Source organism: Perca fluviatilis, chromosome 15 (assembly GCF_010015445.1).
Source record: "Perca fluviatilis chromosome 15, GENO_Pfluv_1.0, whole genome shotgun sequence".
In the NCBI taxonomy this organism is placed as follows: Eukaryota; Metazoa; Chordata; class Actinopteri; order Perciformes; family Percidae; genus Perca; species Perca fluviatilis.
The window spans coordinates 31,527,534-31,555,116 of NC_053126.1; the positions used below are offsets into that span (position 1 = coordinate 31,527,534).

The window sequence follows — 27,583 nt, forward strand, 5'->3', positions numbered from 1 at the left end:
TAACATTTGTTTAGTTTCATTAGGGATCATTACATTCTTTAACAGTCTTTAAATAAGCTTTACAAAACACATGCACCAGTACTGCACAGCAACAAACTGGGTTAAACTGAGCAATTCAGTGCACAAATGATGTCCTTCCATCCGTCCGTGTGTGTGTGTGTGTGCGTGTGCGTGTGCGTGTGCGTGTGTGTGTGTATGTGTGTGCGTATTTAACACCACCCACATTTCATGGTTCAAATGAAAACACCATTTTCTTCGATATTCAGTTTTTTGGCTTCAATTTGCAGATGTTTGCTGCAGACATCTGCATTTGCTTTGTTTTTGTCTATTCTTTTTTTTATTTTATTTTTTAGATTATCCTTAGATTGATATGACTATGTTTCCTTAAATAGATTGTTGCCATATTTATTTATTTTTTTTAGCATTTGTAACATTTGGGCGGAAAAGTTCGTCAAGTATAAAACGGTGTCATTTCTTCTTATTTTTTTTAATTGACACATCAGCAATCTGCAAAAACAGCTGAAATAAATCCTACAGTCAAATTCTGTTAAAGTGAAAGCTCCTGCTTCACCAAAATAAAAGCAATAGATTATGGATCACCAAATCAGGCTTCCAGTATTTGAACAGATTACTTTGGTGTAACAGCTGTCCTTTACAGAAGCACAGCTGGATATTGAGACCTGAGTCTTTGCTTCTCCCCATTTCCTGATGTCATTTGGCCTGTTAAATGACAAACCTTCATGACTGTGAACTAACATCACTCTCCAACCAAATAAATAAATGACATGTCACACACACAATGTAACAAAAATGCCATAACACAGAAAGAAAATCTAGCTGGTTAATTGCTATAAAGCAGCCTATTGGCCAACAGGCTTGTAACGGCCTTCCCTTTAGTCTGTTACTATAATAAAAAATAGCTTTGGGACTAAATATTTTTATCTATTTTTTCATGAGAATCCTAAATGCGTCTGGTCCGAGTCATTTCAAAATGGACCATTTGATCTGCTCTTTGGCCGACTGCAGAACCTGGAAAACATAAAGAAATAGCAAAATGAAGTGACGTGATGAAGTAAAAACTGATTTCAAATAAATAAATAAAGTATAAGTCCAAAAATACAAAACAGGGTTCAATGTTCAGATTTTTTTTTCACTTTTCACACACACCACAAAAATTCTAGGAAAAAAGTTTAAAAAAAACAAAAAAAAGTCAAAACAACGGGAAAAAAAGTCCAAAAACATAAAAAATAAAAAATGTATTAAAAAAAACCCGGGAAAAATACATCCTGGGCCATCAGGCAACCCTGATTGTTGAGCCCTGATAGCTTTGTAAAAAAAAATAAAAGATATTACTATTGACTAAAATCACCTAAACCCCAAATATAATGTAAAATATAATCTAGAGAAGCCTTGTACATCATTATGAGGCCTAATAATAATAATAATAATAATAATAATAATAATAATAATAATAATAATTAACTAATAAAACCTGGTTCTTGTTTTCATGCTCAGCTTAAGTAAGAGAAGCTGAAATAAATGTTTGTTTACCTTCTTGTTTTTTTTTTTCTGTGATGATCATTTTGATGATGAAAATATGTTTGGAGTCAATGCAGTAAGAACGTGCATAGTGTTGCAGTACCACTGTTCACCCACTAGATGTCAGGCTAAGCACATGGAATGCCATTTTATTCAATATTAAATAAATAAAATAATAAATGTGCCTATGAGATGCCTTCTGAAATAAATAATTGAGGCAAATAAAATAATATATATATATATATATATATATATATATATATATATATATATATATATGACTGTAAAATCCATTTATTTTTAACTATAATGACTCATTTATATAATCATATTTACATTTAACTACATATTTTATTGCCTCATTGTTTGTTTTAGGATGTATTTCATAGGCATATTTATTTACTCATTCATTCATTTATTTAATATTTAATGAAACAGCATTCCATAGTACAACAGGAGTAGGAACTGTAATATACAGTTTTACCAAAGTTTTTTTTTTTCTATGGGATGGTCTAACACAACATATATATTTGTGAAATGTTGACAGGAACTTATTAAAAAACTCATATTGGACCCATTTGTTCCAATTGTCAGCTACGTGTTGTGGGGCGACCTCTAGCACATCCGGTAAGAGCGTGCGCCCCATGTAGGCTGAGTCCTTTGCAGCGGTCCGGGTTCGAATCCGACCTGCGGCCCTTTGCTGCGTGTCATCTCCCACCTTTCCTGTCTATCCACTATCACCTCAAATAAAGGGAAAAGAACCCCCCAAAAAAACTTTTAAAAAAAATGTCACTCTCAACATTCTCAACCAAGGTTGTAGTTCTTCATTTTAACAGCAGGGGGCACATGGAGCTCAGAGAATATTCACTCCAGTGTGGGCTCCTGGGAAATGCAGTCATATCGGACCCATTCGGAGTTCTACTGCTGTTTTTCTTGGTTTAGTGCCACTTAATGTACACAGCGTTTTATAGTATCCTTTTGTGGAATATGGGTACACTTAGTTTTGACACTAATGTACATTACATTACCGCTTAGTCATCCATTTCATTCGCATTGTTATGGAACAACATCAAGCTGGGGGACATTTGTTCCCCTCAGTTTGTCTTTAGGATGACGTTTTTCAGGGAAACACCACAGATTAGAGCTGGGCGATATGGCAAAAAAAAAATAATATCACGATATGTTTGACCAAATACCTCGATATCGATATTGCGGCGATATTGTAGGGTTGAAAATTGGTGCTTACAAAAACATATTTACACAATGAGATTTTTGGTAAATAATCATCATTAATGTGTATATAATAACTAAGTGGGTAAAGGCAAATAATAGAAAAGCTAGAACAGTGTGGTAAATTCAAAAAATGACATCACCCTACTGTAATCCAGCCATTAAAACCATGGACAGATAACACTTGCGTCATATCACGATATCCAAAATCTAAGACGATATCCAGTCTCATATCACGATATCGATAAAATATCGATATATTGCCAAGCCCTACCACAGATAACATTAAAGACTGTAACATGTTGTTACAGTTTACTATATAATGTTATGGTAGAGTATGATCACAGAGTGGTATGCAGTGGAGTTAGTAGAGACTTACGTTAGTGGTCAGAGCCAGTTTCTCTGTTATGTGCTGTCAGGGTTAAAGTAACAGATAAAGAAAAGATCATGAACACACACACGAACGAACACACGCACACGAACCTACATCCACACAGTACCAACAACCACAACACAATACCTAAACAGGCACAAAAAAATAGGTCACAATGGAAAAAGTGATGGCATGCTTTTAAAATGAATCAAATGTTTACGGCAGAAGAGTTCTCTGATCAGCAACGCGGTTTGACATCTGTCCCGTGTTTAGAGAGCTGCAGTGCTTTAGAGGGCGTTAATCCTTTTATTTATCCATCAATCCATTCATTCACAGTTGAGCCTATTAGTGCTGTCCGGTGCTTTGGACCTCAAGCCAAGTTAGCTGCTACCTCAACATGAGTGGGGAGCTAAAGCCATAGAAATAGAACGAGAGTAGAACGGACCATTCCAAGTCATATCAACACAGTAGGATGGTCAGAACGGCGGCCATTTTGATGTGTACCGTTGCAAAGAACTGACCATTGTAGCAGGCTAACACATTCCATTTCTATGGCTAAAAAGGTTAGCATGCAGCCTGGTGAATTTACAGACAGATGTCAAACTGCTACTAATCATTCTGTCAGAGAACAGTCAGCTGTCTGCCATGACATCACGTCGGTGCGTTCATCTGATTGGACAGAGAGTATACTATAAGCGAATGGTATCAGAGAGAAGCAGCTGGAAGATTTACAGGATAATAACAGTATAGATGTGAGGTAAACATGCAGTGTATGCAGCCAGCACTGTGTGTCTGTATGTGTGGCTGAGTATTTATGTGTATGTATAACTATATCTGCTATAACTATATCTATGTATCTGTGAGTTTATGTTTGTGTTAAATGTGAAGTTTGTTATTTGTTCCATTACTGCTTTTGTCTCTTAATTTAATACAAAACTAAACACTATCTATCCAACACACATGCAGGATTAAAGGAAGGTTTATCGGTGTTTTAAGCCCCCAACGTCTCCTTCCAGGCAGCGCTGCCTGGAAGGCACTAGGATTAAGCAATGGTTAGGGTTATGGTTAGGGTTAAGGTTAGGTGCCTTGAAGTCAACGGTCGCAGCGCTGCCTGGAAGGAGACGTTGGGGGCTTAAAACACCTTAGAGCTAAAGGAATAGTTTGACATTTTGGGAAACCCCAAACATGGCTAGCTATTTCCACCTGTTTCCAGTGTTTATGCTAAGCTAAGCTTTGTTGGGGTTCTGATTCGCAATAATAACCAGCTCGCTCTACATCATCCCGCTTATTACACAGCTACTTACACAAAAAGTCTATATTTTAATCACATCACTGATTTAAAAAATATTTTATTGGCGTCTGTATTTGATGACATTGACCACTCTACCTCCAAGCCATAGCCACCCCTTCTCTGTTTGCACTGTATAGCGCTGCTGTACAGAAATAACAGACCGTATAATGCAGTAATTGAACAATCAGAATCGAGTATTCAACAAAGCCTGTAATAAAGTATAGAAATATGGTTCCAAGCGTTTTGCAGGAGCACTGATATAGTTAGCAGTTGATGTTTGTAACTGCATTTAAAGAATTATTTTTAAATCACAAACCGCAGATGTCTAAAAACACGACAACTTCCCACTTTTGGCATAGACGAGAAGTTAAAAGTCAAAATCCCTGTTGACCTTGTTGCTGAGAAACATAAGGTGCATAAAGTATTGCTGTCTACAATATGTGTGTCTCTGTGTATGTGTGTATCTGCATGTTTGTATAACATGAAACACCAAATGTGTGTGCACATTTGGTGTGTGTGTGTGTGTGTTACCTGGGCCACGCTTTGTTCAGATAATGGGTTTTCATCCGCCTGTAAAACAAAATAGCATCATTGTGTGTACTAGTGAAAAATGCAAAGTCATGCAAATCTACTTACACACACACACACAATACAAAAGCAGAGCACTGCAAACACCACTGGATGGGTGAAAACACCATTACATACTGTAGATTAGGGACATTCAAAGCTGGTTAACAGCTCAGCCAATCACATGTCATATCAGACTTTATAGCCATGCTAATGGCTCTAGAGTTGGTAATGTTGGTCTGTCTGTCTGTCCTGACCACTTTGGTCTAAATTGAAAAATCTGGACAACTATTGGATGGATTGCCATTAGGGATGTCACAATACCTAACATTTAGTAGTCTATACTTCTGGAGCCACAGCCCGCTGCTTCGAAGCCTGGCATCCCCACACAGCTAGCATACGGTAATGTCTCTCAGGAGTTCACCTGGAACTCCCTCCAAAACAGCAACGCTGAGTAAGTCGGTTTTTCACATAGAACTGACCTTATAGAGAGCCGAAGTCCCGCCCTTCTACTTCCGGCCAATGGGACCTATCTTTCGAAAAAGTATGAACTAGAGTCAATGGAGAGATAATTATTTTTTGATCTCGTTTGAATTGAGCCATGGATTACAAATATGATGTTCGTCAATTTAAAACATTATTTTTCAACCGAAGAAAGTCTCCGTTTATTGTTAAACTGTTGAAGTATAAGACTGTGAAAATACTTAATTAGAAAGACAACAAACTTCATGGATGACGTCTCGCTGAAGCTACGATGTCTGTGTGTATCGTACCAGGGATGTAACGTTACTCTAATGAGCAGAGGATCTTGCTTGTTCTTTTGCTTATCTGTTGAAAACACTTCACTGGATAAAACACAGCAGGTAAGATAACGTTACATGTGTTGTTTAACAGAGCTAAGCTAGCTAGCTAGCGAGCAAGCCGATCATCAAGCTAGGTGAGGTAGCTAGTGTGAGACGGGAGATGTAGTTCACTGAACGGTTTCACACAAATCTAAGTGGTACTATGACAAACCTACGGCTAACTGAGACTTTCTTCGGTTGAAAACTTCTCTTTTAAATTGACGAACATCATATTTGTAATCCATGGCTCGATTCAAACGGGATCAAAAAATAATTTGCCTCTCCCCGTTCACTACCATTCATATTTTTTCCGAGTTTAGGTCCCATGAGGTCCACCGGAAGGGGCGTGACTTCGGCTCTCTATAGAGGTCCACTGTATCAAGCGCTAACGTTAGCTAATGTCAGCTATCGTAGCTAATGTTGGGTTCTATGTGAAAAACAACGGCAGAGAGAAACAGACTTATCTGTAGTTTGGGAGTTCCAGGTGAACTCGTGAAAGCTGTTGCCGTAGCTATACGGTAAAGCCATAAAAGCTTACCTTTACACTTTTACTGCGGACAAACCATCAGAACTAGTGTTCTTCCGGGTAGATGATGACAAAAATTCTCTATAGCTAAAGATAGCGCATTTTAACGCTGCCCCAACGGTATGGAATGGTACACACTTCCTGTCTCCTGTTGACACTGCCTCATTTGAAAGTCTAGTAAACGTCATGTGGATGGACAAAGTTATATTAGCATAATGTTTTTTATATTTTCCTTTCACTAACATTAGATATTTACACAGCTAAAAGCCGTATTTAGCATTACGAAAATTAGTTATATGTGGCGTTTGCAAACGTTAGTTGACTTTAGCCTATCCTTGTTGCCAGATCTCACCAGAGTTTGTTCCTAAGACAGAAACAGCTCTCGAACAAAGTACATTTTCTCCTAAATGTGTCAGTCTGGAAAAATGCCATTTTAGTGTCGGGTTGTTTGAGAGATATTTGGATTGTGAAAACTGGGTCCAATATTCACATTCGGGACTTTGAGGCGAAAGAATTGTGTTCACGTTCACTTCTCCCAGTGGTATTAAATCCACTCAGGACCTGCCGCTAGTCTCCTAAAGATGCGTGGCAGTGGCCAATAGGTGCATCTCTTAACCCTTATTTGATAACTCCTCAACTCCTCGGTCCTTGGCTGTCCTTGGTGGTCCTTCCTCCAGCATTTAACGGCAGACTAGAACACTTTTAGGTGTAGGCGCTGCCCCTGTCAGGTCTGGAAGAATTGCATTCCCGGTACCTGCAGTATCTAAGCTCTTCAGGATTTTGGCATTGATTTGGTACCAAAGTATCGGTTCTTGTGACATCCCTAATTGCCATGACATTTGGCACAGGCAATCATGGTCCCAGTATACAGTAAAATGACTTTGGTGATCCCCTGACTTTTCCCTCTAGTGCCACCAGCCGGTCAAAGTTTTAATATACAGAAAAAAAGCCAGCCTCATTCTTTAAGCCTTTCTGTTAGTCAGCATGCTCTATCACCATGCATTTACCTCATCGGTCTCGCCCATCCCTCCTTTGTCACTCCACTGTCTATCTCACTCGCATTCGTTCATTCATTCTCTCTCTTTACTTCACTATCTTTCTCTTCATCTCTCTCTCCCTCACCCTCTGTCTGTCTGCTTACAGCAGCTGGCTCTTGACTGTTTCTCCCTCTACGTTACCGGTGATGTAATCAAACAGGACGAAGCCATAGGCTGGCTCTGACATTAGCTGACACCAGTCAGAAGAAGAGAGACAGGAAGAAGGAGAGAGAGAGAAAGGTAAAGCATGTAAGAGTAGGCAAGAAGCTGTGGGAGGTTACAGGATGAGTCTTTACGCTCTCATTCTCTCAGGCCAAACAGCTGCTTTATCACATTTGTTTTTTCCACTTGACCTTCGAATTATTAATCAAATCAATGAACAGATTATTATGATTGGCCGTTGTTGTTGACTGACAGTCATCTTACCCTGTAGTTGACCTTCTGTAGGACCTGCTGGGGGTCACTCTCCAGAATCACCCTGGCAACAGGACAAAAAAAATAACCAATCAGGACCGACAGCTCAAGCAGGAAAGGGGGTATTTGTGGCATTATTTTCTGACATTTTATAGACCAAACAGTTATTTAAAAAAAATTAACAGATTAATAGACAGTAAGAATAACTGTAAGTGAGTGCATATGTAAACTAGTTAGAATGTACTGTAAATTGAACCAAAGTTTGTGTTGCAGTTTATATTTAGAATATTGTTCTGATCCTCTCATCAGCTGTAGACATTATTTCTCTCTTACCCGCCATCAATGATTTCATCCACAACCAGAAACACTCCTTCCATGTTGTCCAGTAAACACCTCCGCTCCACATTTTTCCTGCAGAAAAAAACAATCCTGTCCTTAAAAGTCCTATGAGATGCTGCTTTTTGGATGCTTTTATATAGGCCAGAGTGGTCCCCTAATACTGTATCTGAAGTCTCTATCCCGAAATTCAGCCTTGGTGCAGAATTACAGCTACTAGAGCCAGTCCCACAATGAGTTTTCCTTAGGATGTGCCTTTTCTGTGTCTGTAGCTTTAAATGCTATTGAAGACGAGAGAGGTGGGGCAAGGTGGAGGGTGGGGGTGTGGCCTTGACCAGCTTGCGGCCACGATTGTAGCTCTATTTTCTTATGGGCGGGCCAAATTCTCTGGGCAGCTGTGGGTGGCGGGCAAAGCAGAGAAAGGGGAGGTAACCTTTCCCCTTATGATGTCATAAAGGGAAGATTCCAGATTGGGCCATCTAAGCTTTAATTTCCTCAAAGGCAGAGCAGGATACCCAGGGCTCGGTTTACACCTATCACCATTTCTAGCCACTGTGGGACCATAGGCAGGCTGGGGGAACTCATATTAATGTTAAAAAACCTCATAAAGTGAAATTTTCATGCCATGGGACCTTTAATACATTTTTGGGGAATGCAGTGATTTGTTCTTTTGGCTCGAATTAGACAGGAAGATTGATGTTGGAGCAAGGAAACAGTTAGCTAACTTTAGTCTATAAAGACTGTGTTTCATTTCCAGGATTGTTCAGGTGCCGCTTCCCTCTTTTTAGACCGGATGTCCGTCTTCCGCTTTCTTTGTATTGTAATTGTAAACTCTGGTAGATTCATGAGGACTATGGTTAACTGCTCCTCAGATCTCTGCAGGGTAAATCCAGACAGCTAGCTAGACTATCTGTCCAATTTGAGTTTTCTGTTGGCAGTGTTGTATAAAGTACTAGAAAGCAATACTTGAGTAAAAGTACAAGTATCGTACTAGAAAAAGACTTCGGTAGAAGTGAAAGTTACCTTTTAGAATATTACTTAAGTAAAAGTCTTAAAGTATCTGATATTTAATGTACTTAAGTATCAAAAGTAAAAGTTGTTTTTTTTAAAAGCAAGCGGTTAGAACTTTTATTGTGGCTTTCTTATAGTAAAGCATAAAGCATATTCAGGGACTTTTCAGGCACAATTCTCTTAAGTTCAAAGAACAAACAGCATATGTTTAGAGCTGACATCAATGTACAGAAAACAGCTATTTAAACCACGTGTATACCGTTATCTTCACCACTACCCTGTTCACCAAGTTCACCACTATTGTTGGGGTGGTTGCAGGGCTCAACATAAAAAAAATCCCCCACCGGCCCGCCCCAGGGCCAGTAGATCAGAGTTTTGCTGGCCCCTTCTACATTTTTACTGGCCCTGAAAGAAATATCATAGGTGATATTGGAAAAGGACAAAAAGCCAGGAAAAAGCTAGCCACTGCCACTGGATGTTGTGCCATTAGCAGCAAAGCTAGACCAGAGGGTCATCAACTACATTCAAATAAAGAAAATAAAATTATACCTAATACGCATCATCTTGTCATCTTGATATTTTCACTTTCTTACTAAATTAATGTTATATTTTTTACATTAGTAAGCAAACCCCTAAAAACATGGAAAATCCATAACTAGATAACTAGATAGGCTACTTAACTAGAAAATGATCTCAGATTAGTCCTGTATGCCTAATTTGAAATAAGACGATTCTGTTGCTAAATTGGCAACATCGTCAACAATGAAGAACGCGTCATTCACGTGCATATTAAATTAAGCCGCTGTATTTGTTTTTGGTCTTAAAATACATCCATAGGTTTACCGCTCCAGCGAAAGGATGGCTCGTTTAGAAATCAGCTACGTTTACAAGAGTTTGTCCAAAGTTCAAGATTGGTTGCAAATTAAGACAAACAGTTAGACTACAAACGGACATCTTTCATTTTAGCTCGTTTGTAAAGTCGCTATTTGCAGAGTAGAGCTGTGTTTGCACAGCGCGGTGGACGAGAGTGGGCAGCGCAGACTGAGATATGGGTTTCTACGTGTTTCTGCCTGTAGAACAGGTAGGTGGGTTATTGATAAGTATTGACTCTTTAATCATGGAGGTTTTATTGTAGGCGCCTACTTACAGTAACGAGTGTAGCGTTAGTTCATCGCGCCATGGGCGGTAAATAATCCCCGGTAACGTTTCCAGTCAGTAGGCTACATGTCACATCGCGTGTAACACACACCCAGTGACTGTGGCTGCAACCAGCCCGACATACGTTTTTACTGGCCCCGGGCCATCGGCCATTGCTTATGTCGAGCCTGGTGGTCCACGATAACGGAGGTCCTCCAGTAGGTGCTCATGCTTCCATGGCGGTTTGCAACAAACAAGCGCTGAAATGGAGCGCGCGGCGTGCGGAGCGTGCGTAATGCAATCTAGGAGCAGTGATTCGCCAAACCTCCCTTATTGCAGTCGCACACATTTCTTCTAATTTTATTTTTTAGTAACGAGTAACGAAGATGCTTAGTGGAAATATAACGGAGTAAAAGTATGCATTTTATCTAGGAAATGTAGTGGAGTAAAAGTGAAAGTTGACATACATTTAAATAGCGAAGTAAAGTACAGATACGTGAAATTTCTACTTAAGTACAGTAACGAAGTATGTGTACTCCGTTACATTACAACACTGTCTGTTGCACGACTATAACAACCTTTGAACGTACACATGTTCCACCTAAACAAGTTCCTTCCAGAGGCTATTTTGCAGCGGCACCGTTGCTCCTTGAGGATCTTAGCACCGCCCTTGACAATTGTGATTGGTTTAAAAAAAAAAAAGGCAATAAACCAGAGGACGTGTTTCTCCATTCCCGGAATGCTGTGTGGACTAGCCAGACCCTCCTCCGCAGAGCTGTGGAGGAAGGTCTGGCAATGTGAGACTAGCCTAGCTTAGACTGAAAGCTAGCCTGACTCACCTCTAAAGATTACTTCAACTTTGGACAGAGCCAGACTAGCTTTAACCCTCTACTTTCAGTATTTATTTAAGTCAGGCTAATCACATTCTGGAGTATTTCCCAAAATGTCGAACTGTTCCTTTAATATCACTCCATCCATCATGTCCTCCAACAGCCTAAGTTCTAATTTAAATGTAGAGTAACAGCCTTCAACAGCTTCACTGATTTGACACTGTAACGCTAAGATCTGGACATTTACATATTCCGCTGTGCAACTTAGAAAAGCCTATAATGTATCGTACCATATAATAATATAACGTGTCAATGTCTCTGTCGCTCACACTCTGCATTACGACTGCATTGGTTCCCATAGCAACCACATCCGCCGGTGTTTGGCTGATAATGTTGCAGTCAACAATGAGGCATCCTGGTGACACACACACACACACACACACACACACACACACACACACACACACACACACACACACACACACACACACACACACACACACACACACACACACACACACACACACACACACACACACACACACACACACACACACACACACACACACCTTTGCAAACTAATCTTGGTGCAAATGTTAAATAAATACATTCAGTATTTTTCATTGAAATCATGATTCCCTTTCAGGTAAAAAATACACACTGCTGTATTTTAAATTCAACATGGAGTCTCATTATCTCCCCGAGAGGCTCTGGTGGAGGGTTGGCAGTGTCAGTGTGGATTACCATTAGCAATGATGATGCTGAGGCTACAGTATATGCTTTAAAATGCTTTAATATAATGATAGCAGGAGAGCAAGGTTGTGATTTTCTGTGTTAGGGCTGTCCTTTCATTTTGTATTTTCTTCGATGCAATATACTCAGTGAGAGAACATACCTGAGGATCTGACTGAGGGACTCAAACAGGCAGTTCAGTACTGACATCAGCATCAGCTAGAGAGAGAAAAAAGAAAAACAGCATGTGATTTCAAAAGGTGCATTGATCTGTTTGTTTTATAGTCACTTGGAGGCAAAATTCAAGAACAAGCTAAAAATTACAGACACATACACACATACATACATACATACATATATTACGAAAACACTTAATTACCTAATTAGATTGGCTTTTCCCTAAATTTGCAGATTAATTTAAAATGTTTGACATATGCATTAATTATCATTTTAAGGCTGTACTGTGATTTACATTGGGGTTCTGACATTTTCAGGTGTTTGTTGATGTTATTCTAAGGGATTCTTACTCATTACTCACATATTTAATAGGTTTACCCATAATTTGGGGTAAATTAATTAATTAATTAAAATATTTAAATATATTGAGTTGTTTTAATGGGGTTTCTACGAGGATCTGGATGTAATTTTTTTTAACCCTAAAAAAAAAAAAAAAGATCAGCTTAGAAAATGACAATATAGGTACTGCTTAATTTATACCTTAAAAAGGACCTTAGTTTTTAAAATGTTGGATGGATTTCATGCTCAATTCATGCATTAAGGTCAATTTTCAGGGGTGTTTAATCTGTAAAATGATATTGTTCAAATTCAGGCAAAACAAAGCTGCACTTAGATCTAGAGCTAGTATTAATTTTGAATAAAGCAGCTCCCAAAATGGGACACAAATTGAGGATCAGGCTGGTGATGACCTATTTTTTTCTTATTGCCCAAAAACAGTATTTTATTTTGACTCAATCCCACATCACACACCATTTGGCTGCACCAAATGTGTATTAATCCACTGCTGAAAATAGTCCCCAAATAGTATTACACCATTTCTTCCAGTTTGAATACCATTACAAGGACCAGCTGTTTTAGCCCCAAAAAAAAAATCTGCAGATGAACAAAATACTGTTTTGGCAGAGAAAGCTAAATTCTTCCTACCTCGTTCTCCTGAGCACTTCCCACCACATAGAAGAAGAGATCTATACTGCTCTTATAGACGATGGTCATCCCCTCCAGGAAAGCTATCTCATCTACAGAGAGCAGAAGAAGAGAAGGACGGGTTCAGGATAAAAAGGCATAACTCTCTTTTAATCACATAATGACTTTATTTATTTGATTTCACTTTTCAAAACAAGATCGACAAGTACTTTTAATAGAACAATAGCCAATAGAAAATGACAAAGATTTATAGCGGGGCTTCATTCATTCAGGAACAGTGTTCAGGGAGGCTAGAGGAAGACAAGGGAAAAAAGATGGGAAAGCAAATGAGCAGAAAGAGAGAAGAAGAAAAAATAGGGAGAGGGAATGAATGACACAAGGAGAGAGGAATGGGGAGGGAGGTGTAGGAAGGAAATATATGATAGGAGAGAAGAAATAAACAGAGGAAGAGAGGAAAGAAAAGGAAGGAAGGAGGAAGGGAATGGATGGAAGGAAGCAGGATAAAGGAATGGGAGAAGAAAGAGAAGAAAGAAGAGGAATGAAGGAGGAGTTCAGAACAAAAAGGAGGAATATACTGTGGAGGGTAAAAGGAGGCCAGGGCGAGACTCAGGAATGAAACCAACCCTAAATGAAATAAAGATAAAAGTCCTGTTGGTGTCAAAGTTAACAGAAAATCCTAAAAGGGACATTTTTCTAGGTTTTTTTAAGGGTTTACACTAACGTAGTACTTCTTTAGCTATACATGGTCTATGGTATCGTGTACAAGTGTTGGGCTACTGGGCGTTAGAATGTGTAACAGGTGACATTGGAGACGTGTGTGAGTGTTCAGTACAATACACAGGGGAGGGCCACATCCAGCAGACACAATAACAGAAACCGGCAGAGAGGAACTTACTGTCTGCTTTGTGTGTCTTGTTGAAAACGTTCATCTCAAAGTTCTTCTGTTCCTTCATGGAGGGGTAAAGCTCAGGGTCATAGTACTGAAACAGACACAACGGAAACAGGGAATGAACTTTGGCACTAACGCTGCTGGGTTATGGGTATCATTCCCTTCGGGGCTATTCATACTAAACATGTAAGAACTGATGGTACTGTAAGGAGGTGTGGATGAGTATCTTCTAAATGTAGGAAGGGGACCATGTCTGTGGGTTTGCATGTTTTAGTCCATTAAAGTTATAATGCGTAAAATCTTCAAAAATCAGATGCTGTTTTTGGTACTCTGCATGTTCAGCCATATTCAGCAATAGACCTCAACAGTGTGGTTCTGGAAGTGGATATCCCATTCATTTTCTTTTCAGGATTTTGATGAATTCAATTCAATTTTAGCCATAATGTCAAACTCAATTTCACTAAGGGTCACACTGGAAAATGAGAATCACATGGTACTGTAGAATTTATTGACATGCATTTATTTCGAGTTTCGATAAAGTCAAATATCTTTGACTCTATTATAGCATGCGTTATAAAGTCTTCTAACTTACAGTTTGGTCAACATAAAACCCTAAAAAAAGTCTGCAAAAATGTTCCATAGCGGGCGCCAGGGTGGCTCAGTTGGTTTATTCCTTGACGCAGACGCCCAGGGTTCGAATCTGACCTGTGGCGATTTCCTGCATGTTTTTCCACTCTCTCTCCCCTTTCATGTCTGAGCTGTCCTGGTGAATAAGGTGGAATTGCCCAAAAAATAATAAATAGTTCCTTAGCAATCATAGAAAAAAAAAAACGCCCAAAATGTCAGCAAATGTGACAAGGTGGGCCAAAATGTATTGTGAACATAAATTGATACATGGGCCGGATCAAACTCTGCGATGGTCCGGATTTGGCCCGCGGGCCTTGAGTTTGACACGTGGTCTAAACCATTGAAGGTAGACTGACCACGAGCTACGAGCTTGTGAAACGAAAGTTTCTGCTCCTGTAGAAGCCACAAGTCTGTATGAAATCAACCTTGTTTTATTTGCGATGTCATGGAGAAATACTACACTGCCCATAATCCTAAGCGTAACAGTGACGTCTGATTGGTGGAGCTCGCTCGCTGTTTGTTGTTTACCACACCCGCAAATTAGGTTGGCTTGGTTCCAGACTTAAAAAACTCTTTATACAAGCATTTTCTGGATCGTCGATGGAGCAGTTGAATGGGGAAAGTCACTTCCAGAACCAGAGCTGTTCGAAGAGTGGGCGGCCATGCTTGAGCTCTATAGCCATTCAATGTGTTTCATTCATTGATTCAGCAAGTATCTCTTTAGTTTTCATTCTAAGTGGCGGAGTCCGCCATTCTCACGCTGGATTCAAATTCACAGGAAACAATGCAGCAGTGTTACTGCTTGTAAATTAAGCTCAGTGATATTCGCCTCACTGTTTACTATTCACTCTCTTACAACCCAGCGGGACATGAGGGTGGCATCAATCTTCTCATCTAACTCTTGGCAAGAAAGCAAATAAGAATTTTTCACAGACTATTGAACAATTCCTTTAAGAGGATTCATACAACCCCCTTTCATAGGGCTTTTCAAGTTTGAAACAAACATTGAAGTCTGGAGAGGGAAGCCACATGATAAACACTTTGAAGTTTGAGGACTACAAACAAATGAACTTGTGACAGAAGAAATAAATGGATTACCTAACTGACGCAAGTCTGGGGTAATGTGCAAATTAATGGGCTGAAACACTGGTATGGTCCTTTAACATTACCTTTGACAGAAGTCTGTTGCCATCATTGTCAAGAATGAAAACAGCTTTCACTGTGTAGAGGGAAGGTTCCTGCAACAATAAAACAGGGAGAACATCTTAAATATTTTAGCTTTGCTGAGTCACATCAGGAAATCATCTTGGTCAAGGAGAGGTCTATTTGCTAATGCCAGAGCTACAGTCAAAGCCATTCATCCTACACCTGACCAGTGTGTTGTATCAACCTTTATTATCCAGATAAAGTCTGCTTTCCAGCAACACCCTGTACACACATAAGACGCCCAGTCCAACCAGTTTCTACATTGGCGGTTTTATCTCCGTAGACATTTGGGCTTTTGTTTTGTTTGGTCATCCATCTTTGCTTTGGATTTTGTCTTCCAGATGTGGAAATGACAAAAGACATCCATTTCTCCTGCTTATCCATCCATCCATCGAAGAGTTTGCAGTCCCGAGACAAAGTTCTGTTATGCACTGACTAGAATAGATTCACAGTCAGAGTGTATCACAGAACTTAGACCAGGAACTTACAACATCCACTGTTACCATGGTTACAACAGGATGACGATGAGGACGGCGACACATTTGGTTCAACCACCTTTTGTTTCAGGCAATATATTGGTCTGATATTGACTGAACTGAATCACTTTTTAATGATGGTGAAATCATTTTTCTATTTGCTAATTAGCGCTAAACACAAGGAACAGCTGGGAATGCCATTCGTTTGGCAGGTATTTGGACAAACTGAAATCTTGATCTGATGATGGAGCTAGATAAAAATCAAAGGATCACCAAGTCATTAGGATTCATCTGGGAACCACCAAAGTGATGAACTAACAGACCAACACCATGGATGCACCACTTGGTGGCTAATACCAGCCATTCCAATAGGTCTCCTAATGGAAGGGATTATTCAATGGTCAGAATTTTAACCAATCCACTTTTGATGAAACGTGAAAATGACTTCTCTTGGGACTGACTGGCTCAACAGTTTTCTTCATTATTGTCTCGGTACAAAAGGTATCACTTGTTTTATGCAAGACAGGAGCATTGCTGATGCGGCAGAAGAGGAGCCAAGCCATCTCACTGACACGCCAATCCTTTTTCTAGGGCTGCAACCAACAATTGATTTGATTGTCGATTAATCGGTCTATTATTTTCTCGATTAACGGATTAGTTGTTTGGTCTATAAAAAGGTCGATCAGTGTTTCCCAAAGCCAAGGGTGACGTCCTCAAATGTCTTGTTTTGTCCACAACTCAAAGATATTCAGTTTACTGTCAGAGGAAGGAAGAAACTAGAAAATATTCAGCTGTAATCAGAGAATAAAAAAAAAAAAAAAACTCAAACCGATGATGACAAATAGTTGGCGATTAATTTAATAGTTGACAACTAATCGATTCATCTTTGCAGCTTTAAATCTAAGTTGTCATATACAGTATACTAAACCCACAGAGCATATAGGTTTGCATTTCCCGCTGTATACAGTGATATGCAGACCTAGATTTATTAGACCACGAAGGTTGTGAGTGAAGGCCTTCCTGCATTACAATGGACACCTATTGTCCTCTGAGATTGGGGCCTGCATACTTTACCTTCCCTACTATAACATTCAACATTATTAAATAGCATTTCGATCAAGTTTCAGGTTGACCATATTCCAAATAACCTGTTTTACTGTTCACCAAGGGCGTTTTCACACCTATAGTTAATTTCCTTTGGTCCAAATCAGTTGACCAGTTTGTAAACTTCCACGCATACCCAAATGCATCTTTACAAACCACGCAAGAACGTTCACCCCGCTTGTTGGTCGAGTGTGTCTGGGGCGTGAGCAAGAAAGTAAATACAGGAAGAAGGACTAGTGCATATTTCTGAATGCAACTCCATGGTCAAACCAGCTCATTTCATTTAGACATAGTTTTGCGAGCGACGTTACTACGTCTACTCAGGTCAATGAGCCTTTCTTTCTGCTCTGCCGGCATCTGTCTCCAACTTTAGCGGCAACTGGTTTGACCACTGACATGCGAGTGATGGACGGCGAGCTTGACTGCTGTCTTCTTCTGTGAGAGAAACACCGCAAGCTGCTACAGTTTGCTGCCCTGACGCGTCGCAGATTGCTAAGCACACCTGACTACAGGAGACAATGGCTCAGACTTGCAGATAATATGTAGTTATAGTGTGTTCCGTTTGTACTCGGAACTCAGATTTACCGAGGTCAAAGTCAGAAACAAGCACCCTGACCTTGGATTTCCGAGCTTGGAACTCGGGCAACCACCGAGTACCCCGCGCTAAAAATCCAACGTGGCTGCTCCGTGCATCAACAGCTGTGAAAGCTGTAGTAACATACAGTTATAAGCACTTCTGTGTTGTGTCTCACTAAATCAGTCGTACACGCAGTGCTGTCCAACTTTATCTGTTGACATGTGCGACTTGTAAATGGAACGCGTTCAACTCGGGCAGTTCGAGGTCGGATCACGTTCTCACCACAAACGAACTGCTCCAGAGCGGATTGAAAGCGAACCGAGACCACCTCATCAAGCAGGTCTCTGTAAGTTTGTTTGGTCCGCTTTTGGCGCGCAACTCGAGTGCGATTGTGTCACCTGCCCAAACGAACCGCACCAGCAGGGCAAACAAACTCTAATGCAATTCAACCGAAGTTAACGAGGCAAGGGTGAAAGCAACCTAAATGGTTTGTATAATAGCATGCTCAGTTACAACAAGCGGTTAGTCGGTCTAAATCTTACTTGTTAGTCAACACTTACTGTACTCTATAACTAGCCTACATTTCAAGTTCCAAACTGCTGGAGCAACCGGCTGCTGATCCCTGGTCCTTCCCTGTCCTCAGGGGAGAGGCTCTTTACATAATTTACACACCTAATCACTAAAATGGCTTACTTGAGATCAACAGATTATTGGCTAACATATTGTAAATGTCAGATAGTTGGGAATAACTGCGGAAATAAGAGGGGATTGTCTATTGTTCGGAGGTATGACTTCTCTGCAAAATGAAACTAACACAAAGAACTGATAATCATTTAGTCAATTGTACATCAACAGCCTCAGCCCGAGTTTAGAGAGTTAATGTAAAAAACATAAATGTAAAAAGAGAAAGCTTTTTTTTGACTCTGGATCAACATGACAAGCTACATGCCTAAAATGTAAAAAGAAATGAGCGGTTTGGTTTAAACATAATGATTTTCTCTGGAGTGTATGTTTATAAGTAGGTCATGGACAAAACCAGAAGACCAATTTAGATGTCTGGAGACAGACAAACTCAAAAAGATATCAAAGCTTCTTGCAATTGGCCGTTTCCTAAGCTGCCATTTTGATTTCCATTTTAATTTTTTACCACATTATGGACACGATATATACAAATGGGACATTCAAGGCATTTAGCTGATACTGTGATAAAGAATAAGTGACAGTAGATGAGACCTGTTTCCATAAAAGCATATTACATGATGCAATAAAAAGCCTTTCAGGCTAAAAATGTTTCTACTGTATCTGCTTGCTAAACAGAATCAGATCACTTACAGTTATTCTATTTAAAAATGATTTACGGCACAAAACAGGAAGAAGCATTATTCTTTCAGAGCCAATGGAGAAAAATAAATGTCTGTGAAGACATTTTGGAAAATGTGCTTATTTGAAGAAGACGATTTCCACTCTTCTCTCTGTATGGTAAAGCCGATTAGCTACATTTGGCGCAAAGACTGGAAACAGTTAGCAGTAAAACAGCTAAATGTCTTTTTTTACAGTTTGGTTTTTGAACAGATTAACCAAAAAGGACTCAACATGTTAAATAGTGAGCTTTAGAGGTGTTGGTAGGTAGATTCTGTTACCTTGTTTCCCCTGTTTTCAATCTTTGTGCTAAGCTAAGCTAAACGGCTCCTTGCTGAGTCCTGACCGGACAGTGACAAGAGTGGTATTGATCTTCTCTAACTCTCTGCAAGAAAGAAAGTGGATTTCCCAAAATGTCAAACTTTAGTTCTGACAAATACACTACAAACAAAAGTTATCCTAGGGTAGGCTACTTTAATGGAAAATATACTGCAAGGACTATATGCGATTTTTTCTATGACTCAACAGTTTGTCTTTGTTTAATATTCTTTTCTGAGAACAATTGTTTCTAGAATGACATTGCTGAAGTTCCCAGCAGCACATGAATGCCACATTATTGTTACTCCCAAACATGGAAAACTGTAGAATCCTCACATCTGGATCGACACCAAGTCTAATTAAATTTGACCATTATTTGCCTTTTGCGGTCTTTTCTAGCTATGCATGTAAAGTAAGTGATCTACTGCATGAATTGGGAGACAAGGAGTAGATACATTCATAGCTCAATATACTGAGCACTGTAGTTGATGTGGGGATAAAGTCTTTCAAATGAACATTGCAGGGGTGTTGAAATTAATCGTTGCCTCGATGCGGACCTAGACTATTCTGCGTCGATGCAGGGACAGACCATAATCGATTATTGCCTACTGATGTTACTTGTCGATTTTCTATGGTCGCTGCTTTTTTAGTTTTTGCATTTTGTCTGTTGCGGTGTTCAGATGCCGCTACATTCAGGAAGTGTCCTTTTTAAGAGCAGATTCAATCAGAAAGGGAGTTTCATATATATCTGACTTCTTGAATTTGTTGATGAAAACGATGTGTAGCAATATACAATAATATTGAGGTGGTAACACCTCGTGATGCATCGTGATGCGTCAGGACATCGAATCGATTCAAATCATTGACAGGATAGGCCTAATCTTAATCGAAAGAGTAGTGAAGATTCACACCCCTAGAACATTGTTAAGATCTTAACCTTTTCCTTTTTTTACTGATCTTGCTCTGAATATTGCTCTCATAATATATTTTTTATTAATTTCCTTTTCTTTATCTTCCATTCTTTTGTTTCCTATTCAATTTTCTTTCTTTTTTTATGTATTACTACACCATTTGTGATCAGCATATTTTTCAACTGAACAACAAACGGATCTCTGATCTGCTTGAAATGTGTAAATAACACATTTGTCTTAAAGGGGCGCTATGCAGTTTTGGCCATTTCTTCGCCGTTTTCTCTCTTTTTGCTGGCAGGTTTCTCTATAGAGAAAATACAGCTTCAGAATAGATATTGGGCAGCTCCTATGTTTACTATGTGTCTGACTCCTCCCTCGGTCAGTCTGTCGTTTCCTCTTTCTCTGTTCCTCCGACAACGCTTTCCTAGCTTTCTGCTTCTTTTTAGCCGGCTCAGCCATGACGATAGTGTGAAAAACTCCATCGCTACCTTGTTAGCCAGTTCCTGAATGGGCGTATGTGTGCAGTGCCGTGAAGCAATCCGTTACATCGCAAGACCTGATATCACGCCATACTTCCTGGCGCTGAGGCCGGTGGCTCGCCGCCCCAAAGTTGCAAGGGTGGTTTTTCCGCTCACAGGAGCTAGGGGAGAGCGAGACGACCACCATTCAACTCGAAAAAAGTCAGAGAACCATTCCAATGACTCCGAAGCTGTTCAGTTAAGGTTAATTAAGCTAAAAAAAACTGCATAGTTCCCCTTTAAAGCTCAATTTGTTGTTTGCATGATGATTACCAACCATTTTATTACTCAACACCACTAATAGAATCACTGATCGGAAAGCAGAAGTCTCTAGAAATAACCCCTACTGATGTCATCGGGGTTATCTTGGCTTGGATTTAGCACATTAATAACAGAAAGCCTACATTACAAACTTGGTGTGTTTTGACCGTTTTTTTGATCCGTCTCTTAACTTTGTGGACATGCAACCCTGTATTGCTGAAGTACTTCCTTTAAAAAAGGTCCAATGTGTAGGAATTTCTCCCATCTAGCGTTGAGATCATATATCGCAATCAACTCTCTCGCGCCACGCAGTTCAAATTACAGCTACGGTAGCCTTCACGCTTCAAAAAGCCAGCCTCTTACTCTTTTCAATATCCTTTTTCTTTTTCTGGGCAAAGAAGAAGACTCCTGTTCCTGAAATTTGGATTTTGAATATGTGTGGTCCTCCAGGTTTCCTTCTTCAGACTTGCCGGGACCGGGAAGCTACGATACCAATTAGCAGCGTTAGCAGCACCTGGGAGTTCATCATGTGACAGCGAAAACGCGAAAGGCGGAGCAGCATGTCCTGTATGTCCCTCACCGGCTAACGTATTTCAAGATGGCGCATGAATATGGAGCGTCTACCCCAGTTCATGCGAATGCAAATGTAAAATTTCAAGACAAAATGAATACTTGGAATTGGTGGTGGTGGTAAATATTCATGGAAAAAAGGACAATTTTGTGAACGGGCAACACCGATTTTGATAATGAACAACTAAACACGTTACACACTGGGCCTTTAAGTACCAATTTGAATGAATGACTTTTACTTGTAATGGAATATTTGCAAGTGGTCACAAGCAAGAATCTGAGAAAGATACATACGCCAAAAAGCTTCACCGATGTGTAATACAAGCAAGAGAGTGAGAAAGAGCAAATCGTTTACTTTAGTAAAAGCATCAATAACACATTGTGAAAATACTCTGTGACAAGTAAAAGTCCTGCATCCAAAATAAAGTAGTCTACCTGTTGACTGGTAGAAAAATGTGCTTAAAGTATTTTTTATATAGTATCATATAATAATTAGGGCTAAACCGATTATCGAGCCGTTTTTTTGGCAGTTTGCAGATTATCTGCGTTTTATTTGCCTGATAACTGATAAAGTTAATGAATTAAAAAATTTGCTACTTTGGCTAGGCTACAGCTCTGTGTCCATCCCTCTGCTTCAGTTTACTGAGTCTGACTTAATGTCCCGCCCACAACACTGTCTGACTCTCTTTTATTGGGTATTATATTGAAAGTTTCTCATTTATTAAATAATTGCTTAAAGCATTTAAACAAAGTTTTGTGTTGGAGTTTGTAACATTCCAAAATCTTAATTTTGACATAAAGCTTTTCATTTTCACTGTATATGCATATCGGTTCCAAATATCAGCTATCGGTCTCAATACTAATAATCAGTATCGGCCTTGAAAAAAAACAGTATCGGTCGATCCCTAATCATAATAATACACTTTATTTAGCACCTTTTAAAAACACATTTACAAAAATACTTTACAATAAAACAGAACACATTATGCTAATGTTTCTTTGATTGTTAGCCTATGCATTTATGTCTGAGTAGAATTGTACTGTTGTAGTTGGTCTGTGGAGCTAGTTTTGAAGTACTGTTAGTTTAATCTGTGCGTCATATTTAAAAGATGATCATGTGTTATGTATGCAAAATATACATCTGTAAAGTAACTAGTAATGTGTCCGATATATGTAGTAGAGTAAAAACTAAACTTTCCCTTTAAAATTGAGTGAAGTACAAAGTGGCATCATGGATGTACTCAAGTAAAGTAGCCAACTAGTTACATACATGTTAAATGGAAATACCGGTACATAAGTCAAGCAAGTCAAGGACCTTAGAGTGCAATCTTTCCCACAGTAGTGGAGTGGAAGTGGCATTCAATGGAAGTACTCAAAGTACTTTAAGTGCAGTAGCTACTTGAGTAAATGTAGGCTACTTAGTTACTTTACCAGCACTGAGAAAGAGTGAAGCAGAAAGAATGAGATAGGGACATTGACACAAAAATTTGGAGTAAATGTGAGAAAAGATAGAGGAGAGAGAAAAAAAAAAGATTAAAAAAAAAAAAAAAAGGAGGACGAGGCAAACGAGGAGAGAGAGAGAGAGAGAGAGAGAGAGAGAGAGAGAGAGAGAGAGAGAGAGAGAGAGAGAGAGAGAGAGAACGGTGGACGTGGCACCTACACTGCTCTACACGTCAACCGATCTGTGCACATATGCTCAACACACAAGCAGCCATTTAAACACACACAAACACAAATGCTTTAACTCTACGCACGCACGGCTGTTTCTCATGTGTGATATAGAGGACTGTTGATCCTGCAGGAACTAAAGCTTTGGCTTATAGTTGTGTCCTGTTGCGCTCTGAACTGGGCATATTGCGTTGATAAGTGGATAACAGCTGAGGCTCACCCAGTCTATTGTAATGGAGTTAAGTTAACACGCTAATAAGTTGTCGCACTGTGACTAGCGCAGACAAACTGTAGATACTATTTTTTTTTTTTTTTACACAGCACAGCAGGAAAAAAACAAAACTGTGGCGTTTAGAGCGCTGGCTGCACGTGAAACACTGTCAGGTCAGGCCTGCGCGTGCACAATCAATCCCATATCAGGATCCGACTTACATTCATGGATTATACGGAGCAAATCAAACCCGTTTCTGGTTTATGAACAGTCTGCACCCAGCCCCACTCCTCCCCCTCCCTCTCCCTCTCCAGTAATGCCCAACACCAAAACTGCAATAATGCAACAAATGTCCCTCGCGCGATAAAAAGCTGTACAAAAAAAACAAACACACAAACTACCGAGCACATTACACCCCTCCTACACCAAACTAAAGGTCGGTTCCCCGAGCCCGGTGAAACGGCGGAGAGGCTCACCAGAGAGTCCATCGCTGCTGCTGCTGCCGCCGCCGCCGTGCTCGCTCGCAGCTCGCTCGGTGTGTTGACGTGGACAGCGCTGAGCTGTCACACCGTTTTTTTCTTTTTTTTTCTTTTACGGAGCCACCCGGGCGCGAGCCCGCTCCCACAGCAGCCAACCGGATAAAAAAACCACAGGAGACTGTACAGCAGAGCGCGCTCCCGAATGTCTCCCGTCTCTCGCTCTCTGGCCTTTCACAATAAAAGTCTTTGTGCTCCTTCGGAGGCTATGATTAACAGGTCACCGACATATAGTTCTTGATGTTAAATGATAAGGCTGCGATTTCCTTTATTTTTTTTTTTTACATTTTCAACAAATTCCATAAAAAGATCTAAATCAACAATGTATCCAAACCGGATAGCCAATTAGCATATTAATAGGCTATTATTTAAAATGAATCAGTAAGTCACACTACATTGAGTGCCATGCTGACCTGTAGTTTATTTTTGATTTAACCCCACACATAGCTTACCTGTCATAAATGCTCACCAGTGTGTATTAATCCGCCTCGGGAAATAGTCCCCAAAGGTCTTTCTGCTCCTTCGGAGGCTATGATTAACAGGTCACCATATGTTCTTGATGTTAAATGATAGGGCTGTGATATTCTTTATTTTTTTACATTTTCAACAAATTCGATATAAAGATCTAAATCAACAATGTATCCAAACCTAATAGTCAATTAGCATATCAATAGGCTATTATTTAAAATGCATCAGTAAGTCACACTACTACATTGAGTGACATGTTGGGCTGTAGTTTATTTTTGATTTAACGCCAGATATAGCCTACCGGTCATAAATGCTCACAAGTGTGAATTAATCGCCTTGGAAAATGGTCCCCAATAAATGCACTATTTCTTCCTGTCTGAGTAACGTTGTGTTAGTAACAGTGACCAGCTGTTTTTTTATTTTATTTTTATTTAAAGGAACAATATATTTGTGAGGCATTTTAAAGATTTATGTCTTCAGTGAGAATCAATGGCTTTGGGTGATGGGTCCGAGAGCCACAGACCGGGTAGGGAAGTCAGAGGGTATTGAGAGACGGTGTTGGTCTTGTACGGTGGCCGGGAAGTGCAATGCAACATTACAAAGAATGAAACACTTTTACATTTTGGAAAACAAATTTACATTTTGGAAAACAAAATAACATTTTAGAAAACAAATATACATTTTAGAAAACAAATTTACATTTTGGAAAACAAATTTACATTTTGGAAAACAAAATAACATTTTAGAAAACAAATTTACATTTTGGAAAACAAAATAACATTTTAGAAAACAAATTTACATTTTGGAAAACAAAATAACATTTTCGAAAACAAATTTACATTTTAGAAAACAAATTTACATTTTGGAAAACAAAATAACATTTTAGAAAACAAATTTACATTTTCGAAAACAAATTAACAAGATGCAAAACACTTTTACCAGTCCCGAAACAAATTTACAAATGACAGATTCTTCACGGAAAGGGAATGTACCACATACCGGAAGTGATGAGGTTTTGTATACATGTCGCCATGACTACGGCAGTTATGGATCGAATGCGTCAATAGAGCCGCCATCTTGGAACAGGGGAGGCACTGCCTTATATACTGTCTATGGGCCGTCCTTAATGCATCAGCGTCAATGTAGGCAAAGGTCTAACGGAAATAAAATCACTATAAATCGTCAAAATCTCATGCGATGTTCTAGTTTTTTTAAACAAAAAGACAAAGAGACTAATTAATGTGTTAATACAAAGAATATTTATTATAATCAGTTCACAGATATGAGTACAAACGGAAACTTCACCCTTCTGAACTAAGAGGTTCTGCTTCAAAGTGAAGTTTAAACAGACTGAAATGTCCAGGCTCACTCCCCCACTAATGATTCATTTATTTCTGCATGTATTTATTTATTTAACGAGACTTTAAGTCGTGTTTCGTCGTCCACAGTCCGAGTCCCGCCAGACTCCCTTTAGGAAACCTGTGATTTAAACTTCAGCAGGCTGTGACAGTCCGCTCCGTTTAGTCCTGGATCTGATTCTCCCGGGCTTCCCTTCCCTCCAGCGGGCCCAGCAATACGGCCTGGGTCTCCAGCTGCGTGGTGTCGGTTTTGGCTCCCAGGAATGGGCAGTGAGCTCCAGGTCCTGCAGCTGCAGACGGACTCAGCTGCCCCCCTGCTGTAGCTTCGATCCGGCCGCGGCTGTCGATACGTTCCCTGTTTTTCCAATGTTTCCGTCAGGTCCGCGTCATATAAAAACTCCAAACACCGACCACACGTAAAGTCACCATAAACTTCATTCACGCCATATACTTACTCACAACAACACAAATTGACTGCGCTCACCAACAACACCTCATCACTTCCGGTATGTGGTACATTCCCTTTCCGTGAAGAATCTGTCATTTGTAAATTTGTTTCGGGACTGGTAAAAGTGTTTTGCATCTTGTTAATTTGTTTTCTAAAATGTAAATTTGTTTTCTAAAATGTAAATTTGTTTTCTAAAATGTTATTTTGTTTTCCAAAATGTAAATTTGTTTTCTAAAACGTAAATTTGTTTTCGAAAATGTTATTTTGTTTTCCAAAATGTAAATTTGTTTTCTAAAACGTAAATTTGTTTTCGAAAATGTTATTTTGTTTTCCAAAATGTAAATTTGTTTTCTAAAATGTTATTTTGTTTTCCAAAATGTAAATTTGTTTTCCAAAATGTAAATTTGTTTTCCAAAATGTAAATTTGTCTCGAGCTTTGTAAAAGTGTTTCATTCTTTGTAATGTTGCATTGCACTTCCCGGCCACCGTAGTCTTGTCATGGAAGTTGTTCACAATATGGAAAATATTGAATAAAATCAGCCTTATAGTTTTAATAAGAAAACATGGCTAGTGGCGTGCAAAGACTGGGGAATATAGGGGCCTCCTCTGGATGCAGAGGGTTAGGGTGCCAGCAGCCTGCATAGGATGCACATACAATACTCATTCATCTTAAAGTACAAATCACTCTTTCCAATACAAAATGTTAATAATAACATGTTTTGTCTCCTCTTATAGCTGGTTTGAGCAAGAAACAGACTTACTACACACATTTATTAGAAAGTGGGATGCTGAGTAATAAGTAATGGAACTCTGTTTATGGTTTAACAGCACAGAAGAGACAGGCTTGGTTTTACGGTACATACCGATGGAGAAGTAGACTTTGGCACCAACACCGTACTCCATTTTAGGTTTCAATTTGCTTCCAGGTCACAACAGAGTGGCATTGAGCTAACCAGAGAGGCATTTTGGCTAATAAGGGAGCACCTGGATCACAGCTGGATCAGGAAAACCCTTGACCTATTGGTTACTTGGTTTGACAAGAGGCTCATTTG

At 39.5% G+C, this 27,583-nt stretch overlaps 1 protein-coding gene across 4 annotated transcripts; it reads right to left on the reverse strand.

Moving 5' to 3' along the window:
- Window positions 1–24,356, reverse strand: copz2 (COPI coat complex subunit zeta 2). Of its 4 annotated transcripts, none has more exons than XR_005641936.1 (10): window positions 24,198–24,356; window positions 15,712–15,780; window positions 13,922–14,006; window positions 13,027–13,118; window positions 12,029–12,084; window positions 8,153–8,230; window positions 7,832–7,883; window positions 7,491–7,595; window positions 4,965–5,003; window positions 1–1,029 (listed from the first exon to the last, which is right to left on the reverse strand). XR_005641936.1 is itself a non-coding variant. In XM_039825477.1 (10 exons), exons 1-10 carry the CDS (start codon window positions 24,207–24,209, stop codon window positions 982–984), a joined length of 564 nt encoding a protein of 187 aa, XP_039681411.1. In that variant the 5' UTR covers window positions 24,210–24,355; the 3' UTR covers window positions 1–981. The 4 variants fall into 4 exon arrangements, 2 of the variants coding, with proteins under 2 accessions (XP_039681411.1, XP_039681412.1); XM_039825477.1 differs by lacking the exon at window positions 7,491–7,595 and adding an exon at window positions 3,149–3,181 and having other exon boundaries at window positions 24,198–24,355; XR_005641935.1 differs by lacking the exon at window positions 1–1,029 and adding an exon at window positions 3,149–3,181.
- Window positions 24,357–27,583: the final 3,227 nt, after the last annotated feature.

What these genes read in the sequence shown, in the direction of transcription:
- copz2 (XM_039825477.1), bottom strand. An exon ending in GAAGTGCTCAGGAGAACGAG is followed by an intron (nt 12,085 to 13,026) that starts GTAGGAAGAATT and finishes TTCTCTCTCTAG; the next exon opens with CTGATGCTGATGTCAGTACT. An exon ending in TACAGAAGGTCAACTACAGG is followed by an intron (nt 5,004 to 7,831) that starts GTAAGATGACTG and finishes TTTGTTTTACAG; the next exon opens with GCGGATGAAAACCCATTATC.